Source organism: Colletotrichum destructivum, chromosome 8 (genome assembly GCF_034447905.1).
Source record: "Colletotrichum destructivum chromosome 8, complete sequence".
NCBI lineage: Eukaryota > Fungi > Ascomycota > Sordariomycetes > Glomerellales > Glomerellaceae > Colletotrichum > Colletotrichum destructivum.
In genome coordinates this window covers 954235-967132 of record NC_085903.1, presented here as the reverse complement: position 1 = coordinate 967132, position 12898 = coordinate 954235, and the positions used below count along the sequence as shown (strand labels likewise).

Here is a 12898-nt window from a genome sequence, read left to right as displayed (position 1 = left end):
TTATCGATTACAGAAGCGGAGTGAGGCGACGCTATGACACTGGATCCCTGTAGGCAGCCGCAGTCGCGGTCGCGTCCGTCAGGGTCGCCCCACTTCACTTCACATGCGCGAAGCTCGGTCAGTCAGTCACGCGACCTGGCGCCATCAAAGTCCAACCTCCAAGGAGCCCGCGGCAACCCAAACTGACCTGACCCCGCCGAATATATATTTACGGTCAATGAATGCGTCGTCAAGACAGCGGCGGCACGCTCTGCAAGATGGAAAAGGCACACACGCCCTTGGCTTACATACCTCAGGGCCGTCTCTATCCAGATAAGAAAGGGGACGATCAAACGTGACGTCGCACGCCGCCAACCCCGGGCTTCGGATTCCATAATCCGCAGCATTCCGCGATTGCACGATCGCCCAGACCAGTTCCGCGGGGGTGGTGGTGGTGGTGGTGGACGACGCTAGGGGGAGGGAGGGGCTGGCGCCAAAATATGTCAAAATGTTTCTTGACGCATCCTTACCCCGCCATATCCCACTACGGCGAAGCTTGGGCGAAGCTAAAACATTCCGTCTGGAAACGTTTGTTTCCAGAAGAGCCTCCTCCTCAACCATCTCCTAGAGCACACTGCAACTGTCACATGGAGAGGCAAGACACCGCAACAAATCGACGATGAGAAAAAAGGAGTCAGATTCCATTGGTTGACTCTTGTACTTCTACATACGGCCACGCTGTCCCTTGGGTAGCAGCTGTTCTTGGCCAGGCATACCATGCCCATTTCGCTCGCTCTCAAAAACCGTACGCCTTTCCTGAAACCAGAATTCCGAAAACTTCTCTTAAAAGCCCGTAGGCCGAGAGAGTTCGCTCCCCAGTGTCGTGTCCAAGCCGATACCCACGGCTGCCAAGCGAGTGAATGCATTCCCCCGGTGTGCTTTCTTAAGAGGGGAAGGGGGGTGGTGATAGTTGTGTGTCGTGCCAGAGAGAAAAAAGAAGAAAAGAAAATACCAAGGGGCCCAAAACGCCATGCCGATCCAAGCCTGTAAAACGAAGGAACCGAAAAAAAAAAAATCCCTTTTTTCTTTTTCTTCTTTGATCATCTGCCCATGTCCGATAATTCGTTTGAATGCTGGTCATAATCGTGGGGATGAACAGTGTAAAAGGAAAAGAGGTCAAATGTACCCTGGCCTCTGGAAGGACATCTGGTGGTGTCGGAAAGTTGAGGCGGGGCGGATGGGGGATGGTGTGGAGGGGTTTTTTGGGGGGGTATATCATGAAAGTGAAATACAACAGGACAAACAACCTCTTGCCTGCTTAGAGTTATAGATAAAGAACCCATCTTGTTCCTGCCGCACATTGTTGTGTTTGCCGTTGTGAGCGATGCTCTAGAGAATAGGCACCGCCGTGGCAGGCAAAAAAAAATTTAAGTGTTCTATGCAGGCAGAGAAGGACCAACTCCTTTCAGTGTAGCTGTTGAGATGAGAAAAGAGGCCGGCAGGTCCAGTAACCAATGAGGTTGGGGGCATTGGCCTTTACTTTTCTTTACTTCTTGGCCATGTTGTCGTGGAGTCGCAGAATTCTAGTCCGGAACCACAGGACAAAGCTCGTCCAGGCGCCCTGCGTCTTGCGCTTGGCAGTCAGGGAGCGGCGAGGTCCCTCGAACATGGCCTCGTCGGCAACAGGCGCTTGGCCCTGATCGGTGCTCTCATAGTTGCGGCTGGCGAACTCGACACCACCCTGGGCAGCTCCCATTGCCAACTTCTCGGCATCAGAGGCCGTCTTCTTGCGGCTAATGGAGGGGCGGATCATGTCGCTGGAGCTGTTGCGGGCGCTGTGGGAGAAGCTCTGCTTGCGGGCAGCCTCCTTGGCCTCTCTTCTCATCATCATCTGCTGCTCGCGCTCGTGGCGCTGGGCCTCCCTGATGTCGGCGCGCTCTCGCTTGCGCATCTCCTCCTTGTCTCGCTTCTCGTTCTTGAGGCGCTCCTTCTCCTCCCAGCGGTGGCGTTCCTGTCGGATACGCTCTTGGTGGTAGTTGGAGTCAAGATCGGAGCGCGAGCGCAGGCGGAAGCCCTCAAGGGAGGTGCGCAGGGGAGACATGGCGGTTACTGATGTGGAGGGAGATGCCGATGACAAAGGCGAGAGCACGGGTGCTGTGTTGGGCGCAGTAAATTCCGGGATTATACCGGACTGTTGGTTGATGTCCGAGTGGCTCGAGACGTGTACAAGCCGCGAGGAGGCAGCGTTGGAGTTTGTGCGACTGGTACTGATGCGTAATGAGGGCGGGCCGGTGTGATTGTGACTGTTGATATGGATGTCGGATAGAGACGAGGTGCGACTGGCAAGCGAGGGTCGTCGCGGGTACGATGACGACGATGGGTTGCTGGTAATGGGTATTGATGGGGTGGTCGCGGGATAATTGCTGCGGTGGTGTAGGTAGTGTTGGTCCAGCAGGTCGTCGTCGTCTTCTGTGATTGTCGGGGAGTAATCGCGGGGTCCTGGCACTCCGGGGTTGTTGTTGTTGTTGTTGCTGCTGCTGTTGCCTTGTTCGATACTGGCCAGTGAATTGGCATACGAGAGGGGCGGCGTCGAGGTGCGCGGCGTCTGCTGGAAAGGGTGGACAAAGCTGCCGTTGCGATGGCCGCTGCCGCTGGTCGCTACACTGATGTGGGAGGTCCCGCTGGTGGAACGGGCATGCGAGAACTTGCTCCTTCCGTTCCCGATGCTGCTGCTGTGGGAGAGTTCCGTCGCCGAAATGCTGAAGCTGACGTCCCTTCCCCCAAACGACCCTTCCCTCTCTCTCCCCAGACTCCCTCCGTAATGCCCAAATGACGTCTGCTGCTCATCCCAGCCTCGATCCAGGTCCAGCGAGTTCTTTTCCGAGTGTGATAGCTTTTTGAGGATTGGCTTCACCACTGGCTTGCTCCGCGACTTGGACACCTTCCCCGTGCCGCCAATGCCCGTCATATCTGTATACGAGGCCATCGTGGCCGACGTCCTCCTACACACGAAGCACAACAAGGCACACCGCACAGCCTTTTCTCTCTTCGACTACTCCTTGGCCTCTTGTTCCACTAGACAACGGCGCACCAGACTCTGTATCTTTTCTTGTTCTTGCAGTCGCGTGTTGTCTAGTTGGCACTTGGCGGTTTCCAGGCGTTTCTCGACCAAACTGGCGTTGGCGATGGCAGACTGCCAGACCAGAAGAGTTCCTTCACCATGCACGCCGGGGCCGAAATCCGCACCCCAGTCTCAGAGACGCCTCTCTTACGGACGACTACGATGACCGGACGCGATGCATGAGACGGGGCAGCAATGAATGGAGGGACGAGACGGCGACGAAGGCGGCGGCGGCGGCGGCGGCGGCGGCGGGAATGACAACGACCACGACAACGATTGCAGTGGGATTCGATGCCAGAGACGACGACAAACGTATGCGTGGGTGTGTACTGTGGTAGTGACAGTGAGCCAACTTTAAATCCACAAGGACGGACAAGCGGCGGTCATATCATTCAACATACGGTGAGAGTTGGACCCAGGCGGGAGGGGGGAGCGAGATGAGCGGCGCCGGGGGGGTTATCTAATGGGCGAAATGAAAAGGTGGGAGTGACAGGCTGACGCAGCGGAATGGGCGGAGTCCCCAGGCGGATGGGATAGGATGGGACGGGATAGGATGGGCGATGGAGAAGTAGTGTGTGGCGGTCGTCTCGGCCGCCCTCACCTTGTCGCTTTCAGCAGACACTGCCCGCGCGGGACTGGTTCAGTGGCAGGCTTGCCAGTCGGCTCGACCCGAGTGCGAAGGGAGCCTGTCCGACTGCACCATCGATGCCCTCTCGACCAGATGCTGCTGCTGCTGCGTGGTTGTGTTGCAAATGGCACTGCCTCCGGCGATGGAAGGCGACTACTACTACCAACCCCAGCGGAGAAACAAGATGGGGAGGGGAGAGAAAACGAGAACGGGGGAAACGAGACACAAGACACCACACCCCAAGCGGTCGTACAAGGGCCACCATCCACTGTCCGCATCGGCAAGCAGAAAACAGCGAGCAAAGCCCAGGCCACCGCCAAAGGTGCGCCGGGTATCCGCAACCCGCTTGGCTACGCCTGATTCAGCCTCATTCCTTTCTCAACTGGCATGGAGCACGTGGGGGGGACCAAGAAATGCGCCCGGAGAAGGATCGAGGACGCGGAGCACTCAGCAGGACGAGCGAGACTTTGACAGAGAAGGGGGAGGGGTTGCCCTTCTAGAGCGGAAGCAATAGTGTGGCTGGCGTCGGTCGCTTGGAACCTTTTAGCGACCGGTTTTAAGGTTATGGGCTCTCAGGACAGACAGGTGACAGGGCCCAGCAGCTTGATGCTCCAAAGACTGCTTCCGGCATGTTTGGCCCAAGAAGAGCCGGTTGGACAACTTTTTTCTTTCTCACTCTCTCCCTTCTCTCGCTCAAATCTCGGGCTGATTGGGTTGGGTTTGTTTACCACAAGGCGGGAGGAGCGTGTTTTGTTGACGTTGCGGCTTTTTCCCAGGGTCTGTCCCGGAACAGGCATTACTGGTGAGGTGAGAGAAAAGGCGGGCTTGCGGGCCTCAGGTGACCGAATGAGAGGCCTGGGGACGCAAGACTGGAGACTGGAGAAACCAAACTAACGAAAAAATATCTGGGTCCTGTTCTGTGTGGGGAGGGACTTTGACCTGGAGGAACAGACGGGGGGGTTGACGTCGTGCGCCGATGGCGAAGAAGCAGGGCAAAGCGAAGCCGTGCAAGCGATGGTGGGAAGGCGAGGTGACTATGCAAGAGTTGTGAGGACTCCTACGAATACTCCTACGGATACGGCTACGACAAGAACTGCATGTTGCAGTGGAGGAGGGAGCCCGGAGGCAGTACAGCAGGCATTGGCATAGGCATTGGCATTGGCATGGGTTGCATGGGCTGCCTCTACTGATGTGCTATTGCTTGATACTAATGCCGATGTCGCCGCCAGGCGCTGTTGCAAGAGAACGGGACCTATTCTTGACTGACCTACAGATTCATACATGGACACAGGCCTATCCGCCCAGTATCCCTCCCGTACGCACCGCACAGAGGCTCTCCCTCCCCCCCTCTCTCTCTCTTTTGCGCGCGCGCGTGCAGAAGACGCAGACACAGACGCAAATGCAGACGCAAGCACCCTTTTTCTGGCAGTCCCACGTTACTCTATGCCGTCGTCCAACCAAGGCCGAAGCAGCAATGGAACAGCAACCAACAATCCAAGACTCTGGGAGACAGGGAAGAGGAGTGGGTGGATAGTCGAACGGCCTAAGATTGATGGGATGAGTCGGGATGGACGCTGCGCGCCTTACTTGACAGTACCGAAACGGCTTCTTGCGCACACAGGCACAACCTTACACAACAAGCAGACGGCGACGGCGGTTGGCAGGTCACCCCTTCTCGGTCTGTCCTGTCGATGACAATTTCCAGTCTGTTCAGGCGGAACCGGAGAGAAGACTTTTTCCTCCAAGATTCTGTTTGCGGAGGCAAGGCACAAGAAAAGAAGCCCCCCTCCCTGCCACACCTGTCGCCGCAGAAGAGGGAAAAGGTCATCGGCAGAAGAGACCAAACCAACGAGACACAGTCCGTCTGGAGACACAACTTAACCCACATCGCTATCGAATTGAAACAACGCTGCATCAAGCCAAAAGCCTACCATCCGCCAATGGGAATACACCAAACCCTGTCCCGGCCTCATCCCCAGCCCCCCCTCCATAGCATACCCACTCACCATCTGCGGTCTATTCCTAGTTAGGCTCACGGTTTTCAAAAGATGTCATCCCCCAGCGAACGAGCGACGACTATCGACGAGGTTCCGACAAGAGAAAGGAACGGACAGTCACCGCTCGCAGACGTCAGGGATTGGATTAAATATCCATGAATCTATCTCCGGGCCGAATCCCAGGCTCGCCCACCCCCCACAATCTCGCATTTTTCGCGACGACGCTTGCTTCCTCACCTTCCCCCAATCATCGTCGTCAAATGCCTCACTGGCGCAGGAAGAAAGACGCCTGCGGACTGTCTCGCGTGCTCAATCTATCTGGCCGTCACCGTCACCATCAGCGACAGAAAACCTCGGACAGAAAGTCAAAATTCCAGAGAGAAATCTTCTCGAGGCAAGCTCAACCCATATTTGTCTCGCCAAGCATGGCGTCCCCATCATGGCAATAAAAAGAGACATCAGCGAAGCGGCCCGAGGCTCGTCATCGTCATCTCAACGTCTTGAGGAGCAGCCTTTTGTCCCATGCTTTACTAGCTAGGCAATGCCTTTATCTGCCAGCATCATCGACGATCAGTCCGTCTCCGCGTCTTCTCTACCCAACCTTGTTGGCAGCGGCAGCCAGAACGACAACACCAACAGATAATTCCTGCTTTGCCTCGTCCCCGACTGGACACTCTCTGCTCTGACAGGCTGCTCCCCCGCACCGTACCAAGTTGCAGTTTCACGAATCAAGTCTCTCGGCCAGCTCAGTGGGGTGTGGTGACAGGAGGCCCAGCCCGGCGCAGCAACGCACCACCGCCAACCAGAGCCCATCCTGCTCGGACTCTGTGGCCCGACTACCCCACCATCAGAACGTCTTGCAGGTTCAGGCCCGGATCCTGCTAAAAGTACAAAAACTGGCCGCCCGGTCTCTGTGCATGAATGTCTAGTGTTGTCGTCGGAACGAGCCTCGAAAACCGGGCGGCCCTCGACTAGAGCCGTCATCGATTTCCTTGGGGGGTTTTGATGACCGGCAACGCTTTCAGGCTCACCACCGGTCATTTATCGGCGGCATCCTCTTATCTGCCGCCTGGTTTGTCCCACTTCCTTCCGACTCGGACCCCTCCCCGACCACTTATGCCCATCTGAACTCAATCTTGATTTGCATCTTGAACCATGTTTCGACCACTGCACAGATGCTGCCATTAGCCAGCGCAGACCCAGACAACCCCGGATCCGGGGTGATGAGGACTGGCCAAGGTCACTGACAATGCCGGACTCCCTCCGCCGACATTGTGTCCCAGACTGCCAAAGCGAACCGGAAAGAGTAGGTTGCACCAACCACCACCAACACAGCCTTTCTCCCACGGCTGCCCAGCAGGGACATGCTGCAAACAAGCCACAGTAGCAGCAAACACTGCAGGCCATGGCTTTTGCGACCACTCATCGGTCATCAAGGGTCGATATCCTGCATGTTGGCGCATGTGCGAACGGGAAACGCTGCCCGCGCGCAGCACTGGGAGCACCAGAAATAGACCAGCCCGGTTGAGAGGAACGACTATATTCTGGCTCCTCTGCCCGTCTACATCCTCCGTTCCTTTCGACGCTAGCCCAGCACAGCGTGTGTTGATCTCAACTCCGGTCACAGCTGACTTGTGTTCGTGCTGACTTACAATTTGCCTTCCTGTTTTCCTATCGTTATTGTTCATTTATCCTCTGCAGTGCGTTGAGGATCAGACCTAAAACGTTGGTGCCTTTTTGACAGCTATTTTAAATCATGGAAGGTTTGTCGGGAGTGGTCCAAACTCTGCGACGAAAGTGACACTCGGACCACGAGCTACTAATCTCTGGCTGTTGGACGGAGAGGGAGAGAAGCGCGTACGGAATGGCTCGACCTACCGAAGATATCCGACACAATATCCATCTCGAGAGCCGATGGATGGGCCGTGGTCAGGATCGACTCGAAACCACTGGGTATCCCTTGCTTCTGTGGTTATTGTTGCGATTGTTCTAGCTAGCCAACATGTATTATCAGTACTGGCCGCCGCCGGTGGTGGCACCCGACCTTGACGACCCGAGTCCGGGGCGGGTTGGCTGGCATGAACAGGCTAGCTGCTCGCTTTGTGTACGTCAAATTTCGATGGGATATCCTGCTAACCAACGACGTGACGATTCGCCAGTCGACCAGTGCTGAAATATTTGCCCCTCGCTCCCCTGAGATGTCAAAGACACAAGCCAGATGAGAGAGGGTATGTCTTGAACCTTGTGGCCTCCTGCCGGGTGGGCACAGCTCTCTCGGCATTCATAGCTCTTCCGCATCTTGATCCATTTCGAAACGCGACATCGTTTGGTTCATATGCCTTTATAACTTTACATATTTGGGGCAATGCTAGACGAATCCCCTCCTTTTCGGAAGCAAATGCCGTGATATGCACTACGCCGGAGGCCACTGGGCCTCCTTCGCATTGCTACGACCTTTGATGCCGCTGCTCCATTCAGCTTTTGTAACGCATGTTCGTCTTGGTTACTCAGACAAAGTTCGGCAACATCGATGCTGATGCCTCCATGGACTGAGTGATCGTCAGCGTGCCGTTGCGTGAAACGAGTTGCTGGGGGCTCCCGCCCAAGGTAGAAGCCGGCATCACCATCTCACACACACACATGGCTAACCGTCGAGCGAGTCGGCCTGGATGGCTTTTGCTAATCTGGAACATATGTCTCCAGGCTGGGGTTTTGGTATGCTATGCCATGCGGAGTCGAACGTGGCAAGTCATCGACGGGGTTGCCTACGATGCCGGCTTGACTATAGCTCTTTTTCGGAAACGTGCCGTTTGGTCCGTGGACCATGACAACATTGCATACATGCGGGATTTGTTCGGTAGACTTCGCGGTTCATGCATAGAGCATAAAACGTGTGAGGCGAAGGGGAACCCCGACTGGTTACTGCTTCTGCTTCGATTCTGTATCTCCCAGGGTTGGATTATGCGGACTTGTGTTTTCCCTACGCTAATCTCAAACTATCGATACTAGTATCTCATGTGTTAACATCACGGGTTGCTTCCCTGGATACAACAATAGTTCGTTTCTTACGTGTTCATCATCCGCGCTCGGGATTCATACGACGCTGGTTCGACGGTTCTGGAGTGCCGGACATATGCCTGGCCATTGAGGGACCATGTGTATGTCGTCGACCAAAAGCCGTGTTTTTCACAAACCTTGACAATACCCCGCCTCCGTTTGGATGGTGCCGGAACGTAACCCGTGTGTTTTCCGGATGCCGGACCGCTGCGGTTGACGAAGAGGATACATTCGCTCCGTTGCCGTCGACCCCCGTCTTGCGCAGCATCCACGACGCGTAACTTCAGAGACGTGATAGACATCTGATCCAGGGAGACACCAGAATAATAGGCTTCTTTGCCGTGCGAGGGCGTTAAGACCTGCTGTACGCCGCGCTGGCTTTCCTTCCGGCCGGGTCCCCAAGGGCTGGTAGACAGCCTAGTCGCGAATCACGGAGACCGGAAACAAGCCCCCTTCCATGTCTGTAAATAAGCATATACTCAGTGCTGCAAGCAGATATTAAAGAAACCAGAGTGGATGAGGTATTCCTGCGGACGCTCGTCGTTTTCTTTCTTCCCCTCTCCCAGACCACTTACGACATGTACTGTCCGCCGCGGACTGCCCGCTCAACCCTGGCCAACACCGGCCTGCATCTGCTGGATGTTGACTGGTCATCACATGCTTGCAACACGCACGCAGCCGGAGTAAAGGAAAGGCGGAAACGCGGGGGGCGGGCTACTCCGGGCTCTCTTTAGACGAGAAAGGCCCAGATAGGACAGGCTACGATAAACCCCACGCACCTCGTCGTCATCGTCCCTGTAACGATGACAGCCGTTCTGGCTGTCTCCGGGGGCTACATGGTGTTGCATGTTGCTTTGGTCTTCTTCGGAGAGGGAGTAGGGCACCTGCAAGCTTCCCTTCCGACGCGGTTTCTTGGAGCTTGCCCCGACATCTCACCTCATGCATGCAGGCAGCGAGTGACTAGTAAGAATGATGACAGCCCGACATGAAACTTCATGTGGACTGGTGCCGTCTCGACTTTGCTCCCAAATTCGATGAATGTGTTCCAGCTGCGAAGGGTTCTTGCTGTTATTCCCAACTTCATGGTATGATACGAAAACAAAATGGGGGGGGGGGGGGGGTTATTTGATCTCTTACACATCCACCCTCATGTTGCCTATGTTGTGCGATTCAAGCCTTGAACTTCAACTGATGACGACGAAAGGAACAAGCCGTGAGGGGCAGGTTCGGCCCCGGAAATGTAGCCATAAGCACTCGCATCTTTTTCTCAAGCACTGCTGAGCTTGACAGAACGATGCTTCATCAATCTGGTGGCATTTTGGCGACACTCGATGAGATGTCCCGACTTGAAGTTGAGGTCTCGTCACATATAAGACGAAGACAAAAGCGCGGCTAACTACGTCGGATCGTCAACGTCGTTGCCGCTCCGAGCCTCACATGCCGCAAGGAGCCGCCAACCGGGGACCAATCTGAGTTGCACCTCCATCCGCAAACCTTGCATCGTCGCGGCTATCGGCAACAATGGAACGTTTCCGTAACCGGCATGAACCGCCCATCTAGACAGCAACGTGTTCGACTGCTGTAGCCCCGACCGCAGATCAAGATCACCCGCCTCGTGCTTTCGCCACCTTGTCTAAGTGAAGCCGCCGCTGCTGTCGCGTGCTGCCTGCTGACGCCGTACTCGTGTCGATCTCCTGGCAGAGAGCCAACGGCATGCCAGGTCCCGCACTCCTAGTCTGTTCGAGGAAATGTCTCGGCTGTGAGAGAGCCGCAATCTGTCGACACTAGTCTCTCGAATCACTCTTGAACACGCCACCAGCAGTCGTTCAAGGCAAGCGGTGTCTGCTTGGTGTCTCGTTTCTTTCGAGTCTTCCAGCGAATTGTAGACTATTCTTGTTCGCTGCTGGGCAAAGTCGTCACATTGAGACTCGAGTCCACATTGCGGTATTTATCCTTCGAACAGTCCTGCTTCTTGACTGTCCCGATAGTATCGTCTGCAGAGTTTGCTCGAGTTGCCGGCCGCGGCCAGCCAGTCTTGACGCCAAGTGTTCTGCTCTGACAAGTCTTTTCTGTGGCAGGAGACACTTTGCGACGACGGCCCGCGTGGACGGAACACATGATCACTCGTCCGGGGTTTCTCGCTACGCGGAGCATGGTTACTGCCACGTCTCCGAGGTGAAAGTATTTCCGGGTAGTCCTGAAGTATCTTCATGCTCGTCCAGGGCGCCCAGCATGCAGATCTGGACCCTTCTCCGGAGTCCACGACATGTGGCCTGTCACTCCAGACCTAAGGTGGAAAGGACGTCGAAGATTCGGGGAAGATTGACCGAGGGCTTTACCAGTGACCATCGTGAGCGCCAGTCTCGGCTGCGGGGAAGGTGGCGAGTTTGGAAATGTCCCGCGATGATCATGAGTGCAGTCCCGAGGCGGAAAGGGCTCAAGACAGCGTGAAGAATCAAGTTAGGAAAGAGAAGAACGTCGTGTCACTTAAAGATTACCCTCATGCTTTCGGAGGGGCCTTCCAGGTGCCCGTCTGCCTTGCCATGCTCTCGAGACACGAATCAGTTGGGTCCCATGGCTGTCAATCTCTTGGGTCGCAGGAGACGGGCCTTGGTAGACTTGAAGGCGAGCTCTCCGAATCCCGCTCAATTAATTGTGACAGAAAAAAGAGAGGCCCTTTTTGAAGGCGTGCCTCCTCTGGGGCAGAACTATCTTGTTCCTAGGCGTCTCGACTGGGACTCCGGCAGGACATTTTCGTAGTTTGTATCGCCGCCGGCTCTTGACGGTGTGCGTAAGGAGAAGTGGTTCTTTTCCCACATTTTCCATCCCATGGAGTGCTACATCGCATTGTTGGACATGAGACATACTCTAAGAGTCTGTGAAAGCGGGAGAGATGGCAGATGAGAAGGTCATTCTCAATACAGCCCTAGGAGCATTCATCCGATCGACTTCAACAAGCATGCTGAATGATGGCATGTTGGTCACCCTGCATAGTGCCGAGGGCGCCTGTGAGCTCGAGAGCCTACAGCGCTAGCCAGAGACCATGAGATTTCGATATGTCGACAATTTCGCCCAGCCAACAGCGGTCATGGTCACTGTGCCGCTGCGTGGGCATCGCCAGCAGAGAACGAATGGTCTTTGGCCGCATCAAACCCCATCTCCCTCCTTCGTGTGCGTAACAGCTTCTGGTGCCCAGGTCTGCTGAGAGAATCCTATGGCCGGCTTGCAAGAGACGGTTATAATCTCTTTAGAGCGGCAAGGACGACAGCTCATCTTCATGACTATCAAATGGGCCAGGCCGCATCGACCCTTGGACCTTGCAACCTGCGAGACATGCATTAGACATTGGGCAACTCATAAACACTGCGAATAAGTACCTCGTGCGTTATGACACAGCAAACAACCTGAGTCCATAATGACAAAGCGGAGGAGATATCGCGGCGAGACATCACTTACAGGAGGGGGTTTCTTGGCCACCGCGTGCCTACGCAGCGTCTGTGTGGTTCGTCAGGCACGACCGGTGCTGCAATAACCACAGCATTCCTACCGGACAAACAGAATGGATGGGACTGCATAAGACTGGGAGGATGGATGCACATCATCCAAGATCAACCACGCCGGAAAGCGCCCGCCTGCTTCCCCGGGACGCACTTCCCGCACGATTTCACCCTGGCCTTCATGCGCTGTCATCAGGGCCTGGATCCCTTGTAGCCCGTGTGGGTGTACGGCACCGTCCCGAAGAGGAAGTGAAGCCTGCCCGCCTTCCCATGAGAACGATACCGCGAGCGCGCTCTTCGGCACCCAAGGAACTGGGGCCTGACGTACGATGACGGAGAAACAGTAGCATGGGATCACATAAGCCGCGGGGGTCAGACAATGACGGAGTGAGCCGGTTGCTGCATAACAAGACTACGAAATGTCAGAGTAGGTAAGGCGATTACGAGGGCTACATGGCCCTACCTTTTGTCGTTCAACCGAGAATCAACAACTACTAAACTTGGTAGGTGGTGGAGGATAGCGAATACGAGTACCTGGTTATGGGGTTATTGACATGGAAAGTCGGTGCCGAGACGAAGCCGGAACGATAAAAGGCTCACAAAGACTGAACAAATGACT

General features: G+C 55.4%; 3 protein-coding genes across 3 annotated transcripts; 1 reads left to right on the top strand and 2 right to left on the bottom strand.

Annotated features, from left to right (window-relative positions):
• Positions 1-1287: 1287 nt before the first annotated feature.
• On the bottom strand, positions 1288-4211 carry CDEST_12145 (uncharacterized protein). Its single transcript, XM_062928301.1, has one exon. The coding sequence runs from the start codon at positions 2963-2965 to the stop codon at positions 1526-1528; it is 1440 nt and encodes a 479-aa protein (XP_062784352.1). The 5' UTR covers positions 2966-4211; the 3' UTR covers positions 1288-1525.
• A 5699-nt stretch (positions 4212-9910) lies between these two features.
• Positions 9911-11314, bottom strand: CDEST_12143 (uncharacterized protein). Its single transcript, XM_062928299.1, has one exon. The coding sequence runs from the start codon at positions 10934-10936 to the stop codon at positions 10670-10672; it is 267 nt and encodes an 88-aa protein (XP_062784350.1). The 5' UTR covers positions 10937-11314; the 3' UTR covers positions 9911-10669.
• Positions 10077-10320, top strand: CDEST_12144 (uncharacterized protein; the record flags this gene model as incomplete). The annotated part of the gene is made up of 2 exons (XM_062928300.1): positions 10077-10144; positions 10170-10320. 2 exons carry the CDS (start codon positions 10077-10079, stop codon positions 10318-10320), a joined length of 219 nt encoding a protein of 72 aa, XP_062784351.1.
• Positions 11315-12898: the final 1584 nt, after the last annotated feature.